The sequence below is a fragment of the Delphinapterus leucas genome, chromosome 10, assembly GCF_059928025.1.
Source record: "Delphinapterus leucas isolate spDelLeu-1000000601 "Yukka" chromosome 10, BTC_Dleu_Yukka2, whole genome shotgun sequence".
In the NCBI taxonomy this organism is placed as follows: Eukaryota; Metazoa; Chordata; class Mammalia; order Artiodactyla; family Monodontidae; genus Delphinapterus; species Delphinapterus leucas.
In genome coordinates, this window is record NC_143138.1 from 82,394,965 (window position 1) to 82,416,013 (window position 21,049).

The 21,049-nt window shown below is 41.5% G+C and overlaps 1 protein-coding gene across 6 annotated transcripts in view; it reads right to left on the reverse strand.

Moving 5' to 3' along the window:
- The window catches only part of SUCLG2 (succinate-CoA ligase GDP-forming subunit beta), a 318,185-nt gene that overhangs the window by 255,402 nt on the left and 41,734 nt on the right, over nt 1–21,049 (reverse strand). For 3 of the 6 annotated variants that reach the window (XM_089919541.1, XM_089919540.1, XM_022572602.3), the window contains exon 2: nt 2,478–2,619. In XM_089919541.1, coding sequence (XP_089775667.1) covers nt 2,478–2,619 — 142 coding nt within the window. Of the gene's footprint in view, nt 1–2,477; nt 2,620–21,049 lie in introns of those variants that run through there. The other 3 variants (XM_089919542.1, XM_089919543.1, XM_089919544.1) reach the window with 2 other exon arrangements.

The window sequence follows — 21,049 nt, forward strand, 5'->3', positions numbered from 1 at the left end:
ATATCACCTTGCTAATTCTTCCAGAGCAAAAATCCTGTCTGACAAACACAGTATACAATTCCCACCCACAAAGTGGTGGCTAAATAAATGCTTATAAAACAAATCCATGACTAAGACGCCAATTAGTCCGGTTAAGTCCAAATCTCTTTGAAAATCTGAATGGTAAATTCTCTTAGCCTTGCTCCACTTAAGGCGGGTGGGGGGTAAGCAGCTGGCTTCCAGAATTCCCTTAAGAAGGATCCTTAGACCTGGACTACTAGTGTGTCAGCACATTTAAGAAAATAATAGGGAAAATGAGGACCAAAGACCAACCTGAACTCCACACTTCTTGCTCTCATTACCCAATCCCCAAACCAGAGGAGTATAAAACAAAAACGATCCTTTCATGTAATGATGTTAGAATACTAACCTTTACTGAGTCTATTACCACAGTTCACTGCGGAACTCTCATCCAGGTTTAAGTCTAATTTTACTGTTTTTTTTTTAAACCATAAAAACCAATTTTGATAGTTCTTGAGAATAAAACCAATTTTCATTTCTTAAAATATAGACTGCTCTCGGGCTTCCCTGGTGGCGCAGTGGTTGAGAGTCCGCCTGCCGATGCAGGGGACGCGGGTTCGTGCCCTGGTCCGGGAGGATCCCACATGCCGCGGAGCGGCTGGTCCCGTGAGCCATGGCTGCTGGGCCTGTGCGTCCGGAGCCTGTGCTCCGCAACGGGAGAGGCCATGACAGTGAGAGGCCCGCGTACCGCAAAAAAAAAAAAAATATATATATATAGATAGATAGACTCTCAATTTCAATTTTAGCATCTGAAAATTACAAATTTGTTCCTTTCTAGAATGTAACTTTGAAGAAGAAAAAGGGCTTGCTCATCTTCCACAGCTGCATCCACCAGGCCTAAAACACGTGGTTGACAATAACTATTTGTTGAAAGAAAAAATAAATATACATTTCAACTGAAATAACAGAAAGGATCTGGCGTATAAGCACCAGGGGGAACTCTGAAAGGGAGATAAAAGAACAATTACTAACCGAAGCACCTCATCGCCTACTCTTAAAAGAGTACAGAAAATTGGAAAAGTGAAATACAGAGCACTCTCAAACTTTGCTACGGCTGCCTGGGAAAGGCCAGTGAGCAGATGGTCTATGCTTTCTTTTTTAATGGCAAACAACTGCTCTCCAAGATTGCAGGCAAAGAATGCACATGCACATCCTTCTAGAGTCCAGATCTGCACTGTCCGACAGGGTAGCCACAAGACAGCATGTGTCTTTCAAACACCTGAAATGTGGCTGCTGTGAAATGAGATGTCCTGGTGATGTAATATATAAATCAGATTTGTGAGCATTAGCACAAAAATAGAATATAAAATAACCCCTTGAAAATTGTTTTATATTAATTACATCTTGAAATGATAATATTTTGGATATACTGGGGTAAACAAAATATATTATTAAAATTTATTTCACCTGTTTCTTTTTATTTTTATTAAGGTGATTTAGAAAATTTTAAAATACTTGTGTGGCTCACATTATATTTCTAATGGACAATGCTAATCCAGACTGACAACGAGAGAGTCTATATGGCAAAAGGAGGAATATTCACTGAAAAACAGCAAAATCTGAGTCCTAATTTCTCAATCTATAACTAGGGAAACTGATTAGATTTTCTACCATGTACCAGTGTGCAGTCTCCCTTAAAGGCTCTAAATAGCTTTGGGAGGGAAACACATTAGCACTGATTTACAGACAAGGAAACTGAGGCACAGAAAAGGTACTTACGCAAAGTTACAGAGCTGATAAATGAAAGGGCAAAACACTGAACCAAAGTCAGCAGAAGCAGCTGCATAGCACAGGGAGATCAGCTCGGTGCTTTGCGACCGCCTGGAGGGGTGGGATGGGGAGGGTGGGAGGGAGGGAGACGCAAGAGGGAAGAGATATGGGAACATATGTATATGTATAACTGATTCACTTTCTTATAAAGCAGAAGCTAACACACCATTGTAAAGCAATTATACTCCAGTAAAGATGTAAAAAAAAACAAAAAAGGACTTCAAAATGCACATTCTTCCCTTTCTCTCCTCCAGTCACTCAGAGGAAACTTTCCGCATGTTCTAAGAGGCTTAATAAAGGATGCCAACTGTCTTGCCTGACTTACCCTGCAACGGGCTTCTCTCTGACACTTTACACTCTTCAACCAATTTTCTTGCAGCCACTAAACCACAGATAAGAGAACTAGGTGAAACGGTGACTGAGAGACTTGGAAAACTTACCATAGAGTGGCACCCCATATGCTGCTATCTCATGTAACAGAATAAAGTTTTCTTAATTGGGCATTTTGCCCTTGCAACTCAAAGTTCTACACTGTACCTGTCACTGTTAGTATAACCGGTGACAAAGAAATTTAACTAGTGGGAAACCACTACCTGTGAATTCACTAATTTGGCCAAGCGTACTTCACCTACTATGAATTAGCTTACTTAGTCTCTTAGCAGCCTCCAGAGCTTCATTGTCAGTGTCTGCTACAAAGAATCTTTGAACTTTCACTCCGTTGTCAGACATTAGTTTCTTGCTCTGGTATTCGTGCAGGTTCAACCATCTTCTGGGGGTTAACTGAACCACCTAGAGAAATTGAGGAGAGAGATAAGGAGACTTAACAACAGCATGAAAAATAACAGTCAACTTATAGGGCCAGTCTTACAGGTACCCTCAGAAGGCAATCAGCAACAGAGATTTTGGAGGCAAAAGAAAAAAAATCTATAATGAATTCTTCATGCTTGTTTTTCTAATCAAAAATGTTAAGGACAACTACACACACCCCTGAATGAATAAGGTCTGTAATTTAGTTAACAGGAATGTACCAAGGTCAATTTCCTGGTTTTGATACTGTACTCAAACCATGTAAGATGTCAACACTAGGGGATGCTGGGGGAAGAGTACACCTGTGTACTCTTGCACTATTTTTGCAGCTCCCTGTGAGTCTATAAGGACTTCAGTAAAAAGTTACTTTAAAAAATGTTAAGGACTCTGTTATATAGCATATGCTTTCCCCCATCTCCACTCCAAACAAAGCTCAAAGCATTATTTTAATAACTGTACACACAGCATGAATCATCATAAGGTATCTCAGGAAATTTGTTTCAACTCTTTGAGGTCAATGGGCCACAGACTAATCCACCTCTTTGTTGTGGTTTCTAATGGACTCTAGGTACAGTCATTATGTGTTTAATGAGATTATCTCTTTCACACACCAAACTTGAGTACAGTAACCTGAAAAAGTCACCATTAATGAAACTACTAGGTTCCTAAAAACTGCAATTTGTGTATTAAAGTAACTGTGTAAGAATCATGTGAAAGTGGTTTTCCAATATGCACTAATCAATTAGTTTATATTTGTGCTGGAAGAAAATAATCAAAGGACGGAGTGACATGAACAAATAAATTCTTCTCATGCTTTAGAATAAGATCGACATTCCCTATCAAATCCATAAGCCTTGTTTTTAAAAGAAAAGAAAAAAAGAAAAAAATGAATACACTTAGTTTCATTTCTATCCATGAGTTATGATGCAAAGGAACCACAGTTCACTAGAGGTAAGATAACGATGCCATTAATGCACAAACCAACCAAAAATCAATCACACAACTGGCTCACAATACTGGTGGTGGAAGATCACCTGACATACCTCCTAGCGGCTTCAGTCAAGGATCTCAGTGGATGTCCGAGCAGTATCATGCAGACCATAAACTGAGGCCCACAGGGCTTTACCACATGGAACCACTAGCTTTCAGGACCTTTAATGTGTCCTTAAAAATGGCATGTTCTGGGCTTCCCTGGTGGCGCAGTGGTTGGGAGCCCGCCTGCCGATGCAGGGGACGCGGGTTCGTGCCCCGGTCCGGGAGGATCCCGCGTGCTGCGGAGCGGCTGGGCCCGTGGGCCATGGCCGCTGGGCCTGCGCGTCTGGAGCCTGTGCTCGGCAACGGGAGGGGCCACGGCAGTGAGAGGCCCGCGTACCAGGAAAAAAAAAAAAAAAAAAAAAAAAAAAAATGGCATGTTCTTCTGGCATCTCCAAGCTACAACGCACTCATGAAGCTCTTTTGGAAGAGAGGCATTCCAAAGAGGCTCCAGAACCTTAGAGCAAGACTGGGTTCTACTCAAGGACAGAGTGTGCCTTCAATTTCTTTGTGTCTTTATGAAGAATGTGATAGTGCTTGGCATACAGAAGATACTAAAAAATTACTAGCTAGATAGCCAAATAATTAAATCCTGCCTTTTGTCTTTTTTGTCCCGATATAGATAACTTTTCATTTCCAGAAACTGACTTTCTCTAAAAAAAGTAAAAGTCCTTCAGATCTAAAATAATTTACACACACTTGTAAAAAAATTCAAATTTCAACATGATCAAGCCTCAAGCTCTGCCTTTGTTCCATCCTTATAAATATTGGTAATGATGTTATTAAAATTGAAGTTGCTTGCACTTCTTCTTTAGAAACAGAAAATGCTAAGATAAAAATAAACTGTCAGACAAGCAGTGCTCACAACTGTTTACTGTATATAATTTGTTAACTGTATATGATTTGTTACTCTTATTTCTGAATTTTTAAGTCTTGATGAAATATTAGTAATTTGAAAAACACAACAATTCAAAAATGAACGTACTCGTCAATTTAGTAGTCTTAATAGCACCTCATGTAACATGCCAAGAAAAAATTCAGTTTGAGGCATTTAGTAAAAGCCCCCTACAGAAAGAAGAGATTGAACATGATATGTGCCATATTCTGGGACCACTTTTAAAAGGCCAATGGGGAAGGATCAATAGATTAAGTTTATGTTGACGTACCAATTTAAAGCCATTAACAGAAGAAAAAAAGAAATACTGTTTGAAAAGGACATTTGAGAGAGACTAAAAACAGCCATAGTGTGGTCATGGTCAATTTCTTTTCATCAGAACACTCACTGGATTAATTTTAGATATGTTAATGCAATCTGCTGCAAACTAATTGCAATTGATCCAGAGACCAGCTTCATAGACATATAATACATATTGACTGCTTCTGCATTGACTCAAAATGAAAAGCTGCTTAAAGTCTGTGGCTCTTAAATTGAAAACCAACACAGTGAACATAGTTCCAAAGCCACTGCTGATACTCAAGCTATCACTCCACAAAGTGATCATTTTACAGAATAATTACCTATATTTGTCAATCCTAAACTTGGAAGAGTAGGGTCCCTGACTGGGTCTAAAACTTCATTAACTCAACTTCATTAATTAAGAATTTGTGATATGTCTAGACAGGAACAAGTTAAGTCTACTTTTGCATTTTCATGGGGAAGAAAAAATAAGAGAAGTTACTAAGTAGAAGGATGGTGTAAAGCATGCTGCTGAATAATAATAACAACAATAATAATTGTTCTACCTATTATTGATGGAGCATTTCCTACAGGTTAGCTATTGTAATCAGCATTTATATTATCTAATGGCCAAAAAAATCATGAGAAGTATTATTATCTTTCTCTGTAACTATCATTAATGAAAACTAACAAATATTCCTAACTGTCCTCCTTCCAGGTACTTCTTTGCCTTAGCTGAAGTTAGGTGAGGCCATGTAACTAGTTCCAGCTAATAAGGCCATGAGTACACATGGTGCGTGATACGTTAGGCCCAACATTTGATTGTCAACCCTCCCACCCACCCAAACACTCTCTCTCTCGACCTGGGGATTGGCAATATTCAAGATGGCAGCTGATCTATGAGCCAGGGGTTAAAAGTGAGGACTGAACATCCCCAGGTAAATCACAATGAATGTGCAGTGAAAAATAAACCTTTGTGGACTTTTAGCCATTGAGATTCTGGGGATTATTTGTTGCTGCTGCAGAACCTAGCCCATCTATAGCACCTAGTCTGTCCTAATAAAACCATCTTACCGTTTAGGAAACCCAGGCTGAAGGTTAGTCACTGGCCCACTATCACAGGTGACTGTAAAACTGCAAAGCTTCGACTGTAATACTACTGATTCCCTCCGTTTGTACTCTGGCTCCACATTCCCAGAGGCCTCTTGGTGATAAACACAGACTGGCATGAGCAAGATCATATTGCTGTCTTCAAAAGGTCAAAAATCTACCAGGAATAGGATTCTCATGAAACGCTGGCACAGCGCACGTAAGGAAAAATGCAGCTGCTCCAGGCTTTGGGAGGGAGGGAAGTGGAGATGTGAGCAGGTGCTGTCCCAAGACTCTAAAATGGTAGAAGAAGTAGTTTATTCCAATTCCTAGGTAGAGCGACCTGTTAAAACCCTAGACTAATATCTTCACTGCAGAAGTCAGGAATCTTACAGGGAATCTATGAACTCTGGAATGTAATGGAAGAGAGTTTAAAGATCATCTGACCCAGTGCCTTTCAGTTGTTTCTGCCAGTCATTTGCCTGCTTGCCTTCAAACTGTGTTCTTTGCAACTGGCTCCTGCCTAAATTTGAGACTGTTTGGAGATAGGACAGTGAGAAGAAGATACCAGGCTTCGGCTTCCTCTTTCTAAGTCAGGTGGCCACTCCAACAGTGACTGCATCTCCTCAGAAGCCTCAGGTCCCTCCAGACAGCCCTTCCTTCCATAACTCCAGCTCTTGCTGTCTCGCCACCGTGACTCCTGCGCCCACAAGCTGGCCTGGACTCTGCCAACACCACCCCCTTCCACTCCTTCCACTCCTCAGGCTGGTAGAAGGTTCCTAATGTTGCCAGTCTCTGGGTTGCCTCCCCAGCCCTACATGGATTCTAATTGTTCTAATACTTTTGTCATGAATTATCTTCCCTGTTAACTCCTATTAAATGACCTGTTGCTCCACAGATTTTGAAGGCGCCCCTTCAAGACATCATAGGGGAAGAGGAATGGCAGTGGGCCATTATAAAGGCGACTTTGGACCCTTAATCTGCAGCAGTTTCCCAGGAAGTCACATGTTTCATATACTGGGGTTCCAAGGTATAGAAAGACTACTGGGATCCAACCTCCTCATTTTAGAGTCAGAGAACTTGAGGCCTAAAGATGAGAAGTAACATGCCTAGGGATCCTACAGTGAAGCAGAGGCAGAATGAGAAATGGACTAATTCCAATGTTCTTTCCTTTTTTCATACAGATTTTGGCAAAGTGACCATATCAGGAACAGCATCGTGTTCTCAAAACAGCTGGAGGGGGTGGGCCCCTGGGTTTGGTTACTTCTAGATTTGTGCACTGACCTTTCCATTGCTCCCTTCCCTTCCACGTTTCTTTGACAGAGCAAGCATTTCTAAGCTTGGAGGGGAAGGGGAAAATACAACTTAAAAGAAAAGCAGCACATAAAGATTTAACAGCCAATGGGAACAAGGGAGCAGAGACAGAAGAAAAAGAATGAAAAATGAGGGAAAGGACAAAGAGAACCAAGAGATAAAAAGACTATGACTAAGCAGGGAAAAATTCACAAGAAAACTCAAAACACAAAATTAGACAGCTCCACAGAAAAAAATGACACGACTGAGAAAGGATCCTTCACCCCGCAGTTTTAAAATCAGAGGTGTAAAGAGTACTGAAATATCGCCGTGGGAGGGAAAAAAAAATTGATCAAGGGAGTATAGAAAGAAATGCCATTGAGCTGGGTGCCCCCAAAGGGAGAACGTGTGAGCCACATCTGCCCACTGGCTCTCTGCACTCCCTGTCTTTCTTCAGCCTGACTTTCCACAGTCCTGCTTCACTCAGGCAGCATAACAGAGTCTGAGAGAGAATCAAAAACTCACTAATAACCAGGAAAATAGAAATTAAAACAAAAATGAGAAGCCATTTTGCCAAAAGGAACAAAGCTGCCATTGGATAGGGGAAAAAATGAAAGTTTGATAATGTCACTGGTGAAGGTATTTCTTTCTCATACACTAACCATGCAAATCAAACACCAGTATGACCACCTTCAAAAACAATGTGACAGCACTGATGGTAACCAGAACACTCACATCCTCTGAACTGTGAAGTCTACTTCTTGAGTGTTTAAACTAGCAAAACAGTCACATGTGTACCCGGGATACATATAAGGCTCTTCTGTGTAGTGTTGTACATAATAAAGGGGAAACTTGGAAGTGACCTAAATGCCCATCAAATAGGAGACCAGCTAATTAAACCACAATATATTCAAGCTATATGAAGCACTGAAAACTCCTGTGGCAACAGACTAGCACCACTATCCACGTGTTCCCCTCCATTCTCAGTTCTCTTGCACCTAGCGTGCCAAAACTTTCCAGCAACCCTCCAGCGCCCTTTTCTGGTGGCTGCAAGGACCTGGAAGCCACATGTGGAGACGGTGGAGTCAGAGGGTTGAAACAGCATGGATTATCAAGTTACTACATGGAGGACCCTTGCCTTGGAGTCACACATTTACATGAACAAGAAATAAACCTTTGGGACTTCCCTGGTGGTGTAGTGGTTAAGAATCTGCCTGCCAATCCAGGGGACACGGGTTTGAGCCCTGCTCCGGGAAGACCCCACATGCCACGGAGCAACTAAGCCCGTGCGCCACAACTACTGAGCCTGCGCTCCAGAGCCCATGAGCCACAACTACTGAAGCCTGCACGGCGAGCGCCTGCGCTCCGCAACAAGAGAAGCCACTGCAACGAAGAGTAGCCCCCATGAGCCACAACTAGAGAGAGCCCGCACGCAGCAACAAAGACCCAATGAAACCAAAAATAAATAAATAAATATTTTTTTTAAAAAAAAGAAAGAAAGAAACCTTTGATTTAATAATAATAAACCTCAGTGGTCAACAGACCACTGACATCTCAAGAATAACTTCTTCACTGACTAGTCTAGCCTGCTAAGTATGGAGGCCTAACACTGACCATTCTCCAAGACACGTTACTGGAAGAAAACGGCAAGTTTCTTTCAGTATATAAAGTAGAATAATATTTATATTTCAGACACACGTGTCCACACACAAAGCAATATTCTGTATCTTCAAAGGTTAGACATATGAGTAAGTGAATGTATAGGAAAAGGGCCAGATGAAGTTCACCAAACTTAATGCCAGTAAATCTGAGGAGGGCAGACCAGGAACATGGTGATCAAAGGATGATTTAACCTAATCTATAATTTAAAACAAACAAATAAAAAATTATAGAAAAAAACATTTATTATTTGTGGAATGAAAATCAATTTACTCAGAAACAACACTGAGAGGAAGTCATCAAACCTAAGCTTTAACCCAAATGAATAGCCTCGAGTCTATTAACTTGCCTAGAAAATGAAGGGCTTGCACCCGCACTTAAATGTAGCAGGGGTTCTTCAAATGTGGTGTGAAATCAGGGTGCCTTCTCTGTTACACAGAACTATCACCTCTAATATAAACTCCTGCTGTTAGATAGGAAGAGGCTCTTAAACCTCATTTTGAGCTCTCAACAGCATTGACAACAGTGGAATACAAACAAGGAATTAGCTGTAAACTCAGAGGAAAATATATTTCCCTCTCATTACAGGCAAGGAAGGCAGATGCTCGGTGGGGCAGTGGCATGCCAAGAGTTGGTATGTGTTTGTTATATTTTAGTTTTTGCCAATGTTATTCTGTATGCAAATTAGCACCCATAAATCTACCTTAGTCATATTACCTAGGAAATACTAGGCTTCAAATAAACGTGTTGGTGCAAATGAAAAGACAGATATAACTCGATGTGTCTCAATATGAGTACCATAAAATAAAAGGCCTGCCTGCTTAAAACAGGCACTGATAAAGAAGCCACTTCTTGCCCTGGAAAAGAGATTAAGTAGAATCTCGTTTATAAGAGGAAGATAACAATAACAACAACAATAATAACAGCACTTTTCTGTTTAGCCCTTAATCAGAGAAAACACCAGCACGTCAACTCCTGCTTCACAAAGAAAACATGCTGAAGAGACAGATAAAGAAAAGCAGCATCATGATTAGAAACCTAAGCCTATGGAAAGGAAAGAATAAAGTCAGACTTGGAAGAAAGAGCAGGAATGTGAGTACAGAGACTCTGTTATATTTTACGTGTGTTCAGGCTAAAGTGTGGGGCCTTCGTGTGGAGCCTTCATATGGGTAATCTTTGAAAATATAGCATCCTTTTTGTCGAGCTGGCCACTTGCCATTTACACTATCCCCATTTTGCACACTGTAAAGAAATTAATTAACCAATTAATGAGGCCCCTGTGGCGGAGTCCCTAAGCTCTAACAGGGGTACAGAGGGAAGCTACCCTCTAAGGATGAGAGAAATAGCTGAAATGAGTTTCATCATTTACAAGGGAGGAAACTAACAGGCCCATCCTCATAGGATGCTGTGAGGATTAAGTACAAGTCAATTAGAACAGCGCCCAGCATATAATAACTACCCAAAAAAAGGTTAGCTACTGTTATTTAATATAGAAATACAAAGCAGGAGAAAAGGGTGACAAGGAGACACTGAGGAATTGCTAGAATGAAAATAGTAGGTGATCATATAAACAATAAAGAAGAGCCCTTGGTGTCCTGCTGCTCACTTTAAATGCATTTGGGGAGGTATTTTTAAACTCTAATAGTGGAATGTTATACTTAATTCACTCAACAGTCACAGAAAGAAACCAAACAGTAATTTACAAGAGGAAGGACCACACAAATCTCACATTTGGTAAGCATCTAAAATGTGCTATCTGTGCTAGGTAAATTTATTTTCCATCTCATTTGAGCAGAATATCCCCATGTCACAGATGAGGAAGTGTGAAGGTGAAAGAAGTTAAGAAATGTGTCTAAGGCCGTTCAGCTAGTTAAGTGAGAATCAAGATTTGTATCCAAGTTCTCTGCCTAAAATACCTATGAGTTTTCCATTATTACTTTTCTTTTCTTTTTTTGTCTTTCTGTGAATCTTATGTGAATCCTTGGAACTACCACAGATAGAAACTATACTGCCATTCCTGACCTAAAAATACCTAGTTTTCTATTTAAAAGAAGGGGAAATTAAGCAGCTGACAAACTGGGAACACTAATAAAGATGGTGTGGTACCTGAAAAAACAGTGTTGATGGGATGTGGTATTTAATTAGAGTAGATGGCTAGAGAGGAAAAGTACTTTAAAAAGTTTACTGATTGTTGGGCCATACCCTGAAGGCCTACAAGGCCTGTGCTTGCCCAGCTTCAAGACCAAAGAAACAGCCTAGAGTCAGCAACAGAGACATTAATAGTTTAATGGATGGAGGAGCTTATAAGTCTGAAGCAAAGTCCTGGAGTGATGCCGCACCACATGCAGTAGACAGCGGGGAGGACATGGCGGCAGTCTTCACTGGGGTGGGGTGGGGGGGATTACCAGTTATAGGGGAACTGACATCAGGTGGACTCATTAGTTACCAGGGAAACCAGTAGAGGGGTTTCCTCACCATCCCTTGCATAAGGCCAATCATTAGCTGGGGCCTGGGCAAGTATGTAAGAAGGTCAATCAAGTGAGTAGGGTGTAGGTGAAGCAGCCACTGGTCAGGCCAGGGATGTACGGAGAGCAAGAGAACAGCCATCTTGAGTGGCCTGACCATACACTGATCAGGAGAAATAATACTTGAACTCTTCTTTACAACAAACTAGATGAGGATCAGACTAGGAGCCTGAGGCCATTTGTGCCCCTCTTACAAGGCATCTCTGATAGTACCGCTTCTCTAAGGCCCAACAGTAAGGGGGGGCAGCATCTGTTACAAAAATAAAATAAAATCATCTCTCCTACCAGGGAAGAAAAGAAAGTTGAGCTTTCAGACTCTCTAGACACTGGATCATAGCCGGTTGCTATTTTAGATGTAATTCTTAGAGTGCCATGACAAGGTCTCCTATTTTAAAACTACACCAAATACTAGCTGACATGTGTAAGTGCTACAAAGCTGTGGAAACTGTACTAGACACTAGAAAAGCATTACGTCAATTAATTCTCACAACCACCCTAAGAGGAAAGAAACCAGCAGAAGCCCGTTTTATAGATGAGCAAATTAAGGCACAGGAAAGCTAAGTGGTTAGAGGCAGAGCCACACTCCAATCCAGGTGCGTGTGCCAGAGTCCACAGTCTGTGCTCTTCATTGAGGTAGAAATTGTGAATTGTCTCCCAGCCCACAAAACTGGGTCCTGGGCAGTGAAATTAACTGGGGCAGGAGGAAAAGTGGAATGCTCTGCTTTACAGATTTCACTGCAGGACAGTACAGAGCTGAATTGAAAATAAGGCAACTGTGAGAAGCCAAGCAGCATGTCCCAAGGCAGGAAAGGCTCAGTGTGACCAGAACAAGGAGGAATCCTGGAAAGCATTAGGGTGGAAAGGTGAGCAGGGACCAGACCATGCAGGTGCTTGTAAGCTATGGTATGGAGTTTAGATTTTGTTTTTATTCATGGGGTGTGAGAAGATCAAATTCACATTTTAGAAAAGTCACTCTGTCTTCTGTTTACAGAATGAAACCAATTACAAGAGGGAAGCATTAAACCAGACTAGAGCCTGCAATCTTTTTCTGTAAACAACCAAACAGTAAATATTTTAGGCTTTGAGACTAGGTAGTCTCAGTTACAACTATTTAACTCTGTCTTTGTAGCACAAGCAGGCTTAGATAATACATAAAAGAATGGGCAGGGATGTGTTCCAATAAATCTTTATTTACAAAAACAGGATGTGGCTAGCAAGCCACAGTTTGCAGACTCCTCACCTAGACCACAGAGAAAGTGGTGGAGGGGAAAACAGAGAAGAATGGAGGGATTCTTCACAGAGTTTGGTGATGAAGCAAAGCCTACTCATGGATTAGATATGGGTTATAAAGTAAAAAGAAATCTAATATTAGACACACATACACATGCACACAACACACACACACACACACACACACACACACACACACTTTACAAGGTTAATTCATTTAAGCCTATTGAGTTTTATGTACCTGCTAGTCAAAAAAGCATTTCTTTAGAAACAACCTTAACCTTGGATTTTTTTGCCCAAATTGGCCTTTGCATTACACTTAATTATTGACACTTCTGTACATCATTCCACAACATCAGAGCTACTGGGTCTTTGATCTTATAACCTTCTTCCATTATTTAATATTGATCCCAGCAGGCAACAGGCAAACTGCCCTGCTATAGCACTCTCCTGCTACAGTGGCCCATCTGTAGCTTCTCTCCAAGGAGAAAACACAAGGCCTCCCTTGATTAAAGAGACAGCAAGCAGGAATAGTAAAAGGGAAGAAATAAAATCTAAGGATAAATAAAATGTGGCATATCCAACGGAATTCCACAAAATGGTTCAAATGAATAAGCCAGATCTTAAAATAGATCAATGCAGACATACTTCCAAAGCAAAACAGAGAGAGGGAAAAGCAAGCAAGTGACAGACAAGAGGGACACATAACAGAATGCATACTTAAACAGGAAAAAAATAATAATATTAAACAATCTTACAGAGATAAATAAAGGGGTTCAGCGTATGCCACTGCAAAACATGCCATTCAGGTATAAGGATTATTTTGAGCTGAAGGTAAACAAAAAGAAGCAGACACAACGAAAACTCTCTGCTCAAGGGGGCTTCCCTGGTGGCGCAGTGGTTGAGAGTCCACCTGCCGATGCAGGGGACACGGGTTCGTGCCCCGGTCTGGGAAGATCCCACATGCCGCGGAGCGGCTGGGCCTGTGAGCCATGGCCGCTGAGCCTGCGCGTCCGGAGCCGGTGCTCCGCAACGGGAGAGGCTGCAGCAGTGAAAGGCCCGCGTACCGCAAAAACAAACAAACAAACAAAAAAAACCTCTCTGCTCTTGACCACCCTTCCCTCCTGTCCCTGACACACACACACACACACACACACCCCAGGATGGACAAGATTATTCCTAATCACGGGAGACAAATCTAGACTCAGCACAGAGACAGCACCAGAGGGATCACACAAAGAACCTACTAACTAGTCCTTACCTCCCATCAGGGTCTCCCATCTATTTACCTTCCCACAATCTGCTCCCCCTAGAAGCTCAAAGTCCTTTTCCTTTGTCCTGTCACTCCCATACACATTTACTGTTCTCTTAAGATGCTACAGGGCTTCCCAGGTGGCGCAGTGGTTGAGAGTCCGCCTGCCGATGCAGGGGACACGGGTTCGTGCCTCGGTCCGGGAAGATCCCACATGCCGCAGAGCGGCTGGGCCCGTGAGCCATGGCCGCTGAGCCTGCGCGTCCGGAGCCTGTGCTCCGCAACGGGAGAGGCCAAAAAAAGATGCTACAAAAGCCAAAGTTCTGACCATCCCTTTGAGTTACTCATCACTGAGTGCTCCCATGTGTGTGTACACTGCACCTGTTAATAAACTTCTATTTGTTTTTCTCTTGTTTTTTCTAAGTTGCAGGACCCCAATGAACCTAAGATGGGTAGAGGAAAATAGTTTTTCCCTCCCCAACATGTATATGCCAAGCTGGCACGGCCTCATCAAGCTAGTGTGAGGCATCCATCCGTGTGCTCAGGCCCTTCCAGAACACCAGCACTACAGCTGTGCAGAACAGGTGAGCTCAGGGACGGAGGGGAGGATACAGGTTTGCACCCATGAACTGTCTCAGGTTTGTGTCAGGTGACTTGCTCTTATGTCAGGTTCATGTTCATTAAAGTCGAGCTTCTGCTCATTTCTAGCATGAGTGAATAACTCTGGAAGTACTTTCCTGAAAATTAGGTCATCGTTTCACCTCATAAAAATGTGTGTGTGTGTGTGTGTGTGCGCGTGTGTGTGTGTCTGTGTGTGAGATTTTCTCCACTCACTCAAGTGAGTCTCTGCGGTAGCAAAAAGGGCTCTGGGGTTCCAAGAATAGCTTTCATGCAAAGTGCTCACTGGAAAACAAATTCAAAACAGTGCAATAATACAACAGCCAGGACTCAACCTTGTATTCTGGGGCCATTAATTGCTCAGCTAACCCCAGCCAACCATTTTACACATTTACACATGCCATCAGAGTAGATTATGTATAATACTCAGAGAAGCGAAAATGCGAGATATTTTTCTTCAGCAACCTTGCCCAAAGGTGTGAGAAGACTTACAGGGGTGTGTTTCAAGAACTCCACCTCCAACAAGCTTGTGACACTAAGCGAGTAAAGCAGAGATACTAGTAAAGCAGAACACTGAACTTTCCAGGATTGCTGGGAGGATAAAAACAGATAAGGTATGTGAAGGCGCTTTGTTGTATGTGTTCAGCACGGCCATTACAAAGAGTCACATGTGTCAACTCAGTGCATCAGATTCAGCTCCCCAGTAGAGCCTGCCACCTTCCCTGCTCCATCCCCTTCAGTTCCCAATTTGTTAGCTCTCCTTAAATTACTCCCTGAAGTCCCTTCCAATAAATTCAGTAGAAAGCTTGCAAGGCGCAGACTTTATTTCCATCAACCCACTCATGCTCCTTCTAACAATCTAATAGCACTCAACAGTTTAGGATACATTTGAGTTTAATGGGATTTACCCAATACAAATAGACTTCTCATGGCTTCTTTATAGTAGCAGCTTTGAGTGACCTAGCTAACTCAATCTCACAGGTTCGCCTGTCACCTTGGCATGCTGAAGAAATGACTCAGAGAGTAGTAAATGATCGACCTTTGCTAGGGAAATTCCTGAGATTGTCTGACATTTTGAAGGTTTGCTGTACAGAATGATAATTGGCGTCTGCAAGGTTCCAAGCGCACTATTTATGTTTAGAAGGAGACTTTATTCTTGTTGATGAATGAAATATTACTACTCTGGAGAGTGAGGTCTTAGATTGTCTATTAAGAAAGATATCAACATTATAGAGAGTGTCCCTTTCTTCATGTTTCCATTGTCAGAATTCCCACTTATAGGAGAAATTTGAATCTCAAATGTTAAATCTGATTGCCCAATATTCCATGTAAATGTCCTACTTATGAAAGAAAAGCACGTGCCAGATCTTTTGATTCATATTAGTCACCTGTTCTCTTGCAGTAATCTGAGTTTCTTTAGCCAAAGTTGGGAAGGCAGAGAATTGCTAAATTTTACATATATCTGTATGAACAACCCATAGAAGTGAATCTTCAAGGCAAGCTTTCAGAAAACTAGATAACATGAAATGTCAAAATAATCCCTGAAAAGAGAATTTATACCACAGCATAGGATACATGACATTCACTTTGCTCCAGGAAACTTTTGAAAGAAATACTGTGATTCATCTGAAAAGTCCACTGTGATAACAGAAAAATCCGAAAAGCACAAACAGACAAAAGGACTCTTGCAAAACAGACAATGTGACACTTAACATCTGAGCAGCAAATAATATTCTCATCATGCTATATCCTCTTAAAATTGAGAGATTCAAAAAAACCTAAGAAATCTCAACAAAGTTTAATCCTAATCATTTTTCTTTCAAGAACCTAGAGTAAAATGTTATACAATATTACTACAATTGAACAACTGGTCCGAACTAAAAGTTAACAGAGAAAATGAGAAACAAAAGAGCAAAATATGATGTACTGCTTGGTAATGTCATCATGAAGGGTTCAGGAGTTGATAGTGAGAAATGAGCTTAAAAGGGTGAGGCTGAAGACTTGGTCACCCATCTTTGCCCTACCGCTTATTGGCAGATGACCTTTTACCTTCTTTACTTAAGTTAAATGAGACTATCAACCACCACAACCTTACAAGGTTGTGGAAAAGTGAAATGAAAAATTTCTGTGAAATCCCTTTTCAATCTGGTCTGGGATCAAGAAACAACCCCAGAAAGGCAAAAAATGCTGCCACGGTGGGAAGATGGTGCTGTTACTTTCCAGGCAGCCAGATCCAGCCAGCATCCAGTGGCTATCCAAGGCTAAATAGCCTAAATAACTCTCCCTTGTTGGTCCTCACTCTCTTTTCTTGAGAAGCTCCTCATTTATCTCTAGTGGAGGACAGTCACCTCAAAAGTGATCTCTACAGATCCTGCCATCTTTGAGGCACCTGAGCTTCCCAAGGCAGAGGAAATACCCAAAGGAAGTACTGCCACAATGATAGCTGGAGAAGTAACCCAAGACCCTGAGACCAAGTCCCCTCCCAAAAGCAATCCACCTAGTAAACATAACCTACTCTACAGGGTTAGAACTAGAGCTAAGCAGAGTGGGGATGCAGAAAGGAAGAACACAAGATTGGACCAGAATGTCCAAACAAACCAGTCATAGCAGCACTGGAGAAAATAATAAAGAAGAAGGGAATGCACCTAGCAGACCAGAATTTGAGAAAAATCCCTGACTGAAGAATGTCAGACAAATAAGAACTAGACTGAAATAGAATCCTACAGCTAAAACAGCCAGGACAGGACTATACCAAAAGTGGGAGTAACTCTGATCATACTTTAAACTTGAAGGCTGGATATACAGGGAGCACATGAGGGGGCCAAGGCAACCATTAGGATAACCGACATGACGTAGCACAAGATGTGCTAAACAGTAGTTGTGGGGTACCTGGGCCCAAGGGATGACACAGTGGTCCAGGAGACCTCTGATACCATGGGAAAAGACCAGTTACTGACACATTCCATGGGGCTACACCCTCTGCCCCTCTCATATAGTCACTGATGACAGGATGCTCTAAGCACAAAATTAATAATAATTAAACAACGGAGGCCCATCAACATCATGAAAGAGAAACAAACAGAAGAACTAATAACTGAGGGAAAAAAGCTCAGAGAGAACAAAGCACAAAACTGTGCTTTAAAAAGTGTAATACATCAGACATATCAGAGAATATTACATCAATCAAAAAATTTAACTAGAAATCTTGAAAATTTAAAATTGATCATTGAAAAAAAAAACAGGCAAGAAGAGACAGGTTGAAAGTAAAGGGAATATATTCGGAAAATAAATTAATGCACTAGAAATTGGAGGAGAGACGTTCATGGTCAAATATTTGCCAAATACATAATTTTACTTCCTTCAATTTTACTTTACTTCCTGTTGAGAAGAAATTCTCAACACACATTATCTTATTAAAGGTTATGAGAAGTCCAACCATTTAAAAAATACGCGTATTTAGATACATTTTACAGTCTTCCCCAAACCAATTTTCACTTGACATCTGCTTTAGTTCCCATGGAACTAGTCATTCCTTTAGGAAATGCCACAGACTGCAAACAAATTCAAGTACACAACTAACCATAACACCAGACAGAAGGAAACAGGAGTTCTTTCACCTTTGTGTGAAAGTACTTTAGTTTATTCTGGTATTTCCACTTATCTTCTCATTGTTCTGCACAACCTCTTTGGGATTCAGTGCAGCAGATCTAAAGAGAGAGAAAGAGGGCACACACTTGGGCCTATCAGTGATGTGCCAGTTATTAAGCTATTTTTTATCAGCTCCAAAACCTCCTTTCTAGGTGCCCACCACTCTGCCGGCTGAAACTCTGCAAATTACCGTCTTCTTTGCCAGCTGGCTTCCCGTTAGGTTCTGCCAACATGTGGCACCACTGCGAGACTAGAAGGCTGGAGGATGGAGAAAGTATCTGCTCCTTTCGGTGTATAATGTTCTTTCATCAGAGCCCCGAGCCACAGCTCTTCACCCTGGATGTAGCAGTGAGTTCCAAGAGCAGTTGATTTCAGTTTATAAAGTTCTGCCTACACTCCTAGAATAGCCATCAGAGCCAGCTAGGCAGTGCCTCTTCCTTAATGCTCTGGGTCCCAGCACCGCAGGATTCCTCCTCCATGTTTCCAAGTTCTTGGAGAGTTCCAATCATTTCCTTTTATTCCAGGGGTGGTAGCTGTTTCCTACAGTTACAATCCCTGCTTTAGTCAGGGTTCTCTTTTTGCCCCTGCAGTCCTCCAACATTTCTTTAATCAATTTGCTACATTAAATTATCCCTGTTAAAATGACTAGCGCAGTTTCTATATTTCTGACTGGACTCCAATGCTAAAGCAGGAACAGAAAGTATGAATACAGAGAAATTTAGACAATGCTGTCCCCCTGTTTTGTAATTCCTCACTTGTAACTAATATTATATATTTATAGAGCTAGAATGCCAGGTCCATCAGACACACACTTGTTTTGTTCACAGATAAATGCCAGTGCCTAGAACACTGTATGATACATCATAGCAGGTACTCAATTCAGTTTTTTTTATGGAATAAACGCATTTATGAATGTTCAAGATGGACAAAGATACATCTACTCCCAAATTCTCTCAGGCAGACTCTGATATGCAGTTAGAAGGAATATTTTGACAGGCTATTTGGGGTGAGCCTCCCTGTTTATATATTTTCTCTGGCTGCTTTCTCACTACAAGTGCAGAGCTGAGAAGTCACAACAGAGGCTGCACGGCTGCAAAGCCTAAAATATCTATTCTCTGGTCTTTTAAGAAACAACTTGACTACCCCCTTCCTCAGTATGAGATGGGGACAAACTACTTGAGAGTCCAGAGGAGGAAACTGCTCCTCATACCCTCCTACACCAGTATGGAGAGTCCCACAGGAGAGTTTTTTACCTCACTAGCTAAGTAAAAACATACAAGTGTCCTTCCAGTGCACATACACTACGACATTACTTCACTAAGTAAAATCATGCTATGGAGTTTGATAAGCCTCTGTGACTGTCATCAGCAACAACCTGCTAGCCCATATCGTATGTCCTTTCTTACCAGTCCAGATCATGGGAGAAGAGGTCTACTTCTAGAGAGATAGGGCAAAAGAAAAGGGAGGGGAATTCTGAGTATGCTGTTTTATTTCCCAAATGAGAAAATGCAAAACAGCCATGGATTAACTCAGCATGTGATTCCATGACAGGGAATCAGGTGGAAATTTTCACCCAGGGGCTATCAAATCGAAGTTTTGAGCACATTTTCTGCAGAGTGCCACACATAGTCCACTTCCCTGAGAATAGTTACTTCTCTAAAACTACAACAGTGAAAGCAGCATGAGAAGCTCCAGATGTAAATTTCACTTTTTCTAAGCCTTTCTCTGCTAATTCCAGACGTGCTCCTTCTCCTCACACTAATATCATTTCATTATGAGAAAGTCTCAAGAGCAGACACTAATTTTCACAAATCCTCATCTATATCAAGTACTGAAAGAGTGTGTCCCGTTATTGATGGAAAAAGAAGACTAACCATGAGTAGAGTCCCCCAGCCTCATCTCATCATTGAACAGCAGCATATCCAGAAGCAGCACCAACTTTCTCCCATACAAAACTTGCCTAACTCAGCTTATTAGATAAATGGCCTTTTAAAAGTTTGTTTAAATTTATAGGTGTGGCTTATAAAATAAACTTTATGCACAGAATGCTACACCCCAACCTGGCAAGGGTGCTCTCCTCTGAGGAAGGGGACGGAGGTGTGGGAGATTTCGTTTTCTTTATAATAGCGGATGCTTTTTTACATCTTGTCAAGGGCTGCTTTCACATTGCAGTTGATAGAGCTGAGTGGTTGCAACCAAGAATATAAGGACCAGGAGCCTAAAATATTTACTACACGGTCCTTTACGGAAAAAGTTTGCTGACTCCCACCAAAACCTACATCAGCATTCCACTCCCAGGTTAACCTTTCTCACTACAGTCCATTATCTTCCCTCATAGCATCTCTCAAAGGGCGACTGACTACATATTTGTGTGATTTGTCAATGTCTGGGCATCCCAAGAGACTATGATGGCCTCAAAGGCACAAACCGGGCCTGATGCCTTCACCAATGCATCCCTCGTGCCTGGACAGTCCCGGCACGTACAAGGTGCACTGTAAGTATTTGCTGAGTGATAACTAATTTATTAGGTGTAAAGACCACAGACAAAATGATCTCAACCTAAAACTGGGGCCACTAAACTGCCTTCATGGGAGACAAATAACAATAGTTCTTGTGACAATAAATTATATCAGACAAGGCCAGGCACTTCCTGGGCTAACAGTTCAGTAGTCATGTTTCTAGAATGATATAGCTTTTAGTCTATATGCCCACCATTTATCTCTAAGACTCCAAAGCTAAGAAGCTTCTTTACATTCTGCCATATATTATCTACAAATGGCAGTTCAAACACAAACTCTACAGGGAACATGTACCTCAGAGCACATTTATTTAGCACCTACTATGTGTCAGGCATGCTTAGACACACAGTAAGGTGATTAAAATCATGGA